Source organism: Fusarium odoratissimum (genome assembly GCF_000260195.1).
Source record: "Fusarium odoratissimum NRRL 54006 unplaced genomic scaffold supercont1.283, whole genome shotgun sequence".
Taxonomy (NCBI): domain Eukaryota; kingdom Fungi; phylum Ascomycota; class Sordariomycetes; order Hypocreales; family Nectriaceae; genus Fusarium; species Fusarium odoratissimum.
Window position 1 is genome coordinate 1 of NW_022158969.1, and position 1,076 is coordinate 1,076.

The following is a 1,076-nucleotide window of genomic DNA, read 5'->3' on the forward strand; positions in this document are numbered from 1 at the left end:
GCGACTCACTGGTCCCAGGCAGGGGTTTACTATCCATGACAGAAGGCAGTAGCAAAATGCTGTTGGTGATCGGTACTGAGTATTGCTTTCTGAACCAACACAACGAGAGGCAGACGTCCCGACAGTATGGCTCACAGGCGGGGACTGAATATGCGATGCATTATAAGGAGAAAAACAGCGCCAGATAGGAATGAAAAGTAAAGTTGTTGAAGCTGTCACAAATCTAGTTTTCCTCATTTTTTCCCCGTTTCTTTTTAACAAGTTTCGCGACACCGTCGCATCGCGGCTCATCACTTAGCTTTTAAGATGGACTATGATTGGTCACGGCAGCAAGGGGCGTTCGTACATCCACACCCCAGCACTACCCAGCCCTTCGAGCCATCTGGCTCAGTTCCTCTACCGCTCTCAATATCTGTCGCCAACTTGTCAGCGCCTCCATCCCAAGATACAGCACAGACTGTGCCCCTGACACATCTGAGTAGTTCCGCCCTTCCCACTGAAAACATTCCTTTCTACGGTATGGTACCGGAACCTACCTTGAATTCCTGTCCTTGGGGTTATCCACGTTGTCCAGGCCACGACTGGTGTCCTGTCTTACACCCTCAACAACACTCCACCAACTATAGCTCCATTGATCGCCCAATTTCAGACACAACCCTGTTCCCGTCCACCCAAAGCACCTTTTACCAGCAATGCACCCAGGCAAACCCACCTATAGGCGCAAATATCTACTCATATGAGGATATCCTGCGTTGCCTATTGCCGAGCGAACGATTCATCTTCGAAGAAAGACTGAAAAACACATCATGGGAAAAAATTCTAAGAGAACACAATCAACGCTGGACCCCAGTTAACCATCAGACTACGCTCATGAACAGGCTGAATAAATTACGGGAGAAATATGTTGTCATCAATCAAATCCTGCCATCAAGGACAGGGACCGCTAAAAGGTTAGGACACAATACACATGCGGTTGGAATCCCATGTGCTACCTGCGGGTTGCAGAATTACTAAGACCTCACGAGATCTACTAGAACTACGTTTCGTTACAAATCAAGATGATACTCATAAGTCAA

The 1,076-nt window shown here is 47.7% G+C and overlaps 1 protein-coding gene across 1 annotated transcript; it reads left to right on the forward strand.

Annotated features, from left to right (window-relative positions):
• Positions 1-306: 306 nt before the first annotated feature.
• FOIG_16886 (uncharacterized protein) lies at positions 307-718 on the forward strand (the record flags this gene model as incomplete). Its single annotated transcript, XM_031218366.1, has 2 exons — positions 307-522; positions 575-718. The coding sequence occupies 2 exons, from the start codon at positions 307-309 to the stop codon at positions 716-718; spliced, it is 360 nt and encodes a 119-aa protein (XP_031051920.1).
• Between the last annotated feature and the right edge of the window lie 358 nt (positions 719-1,076).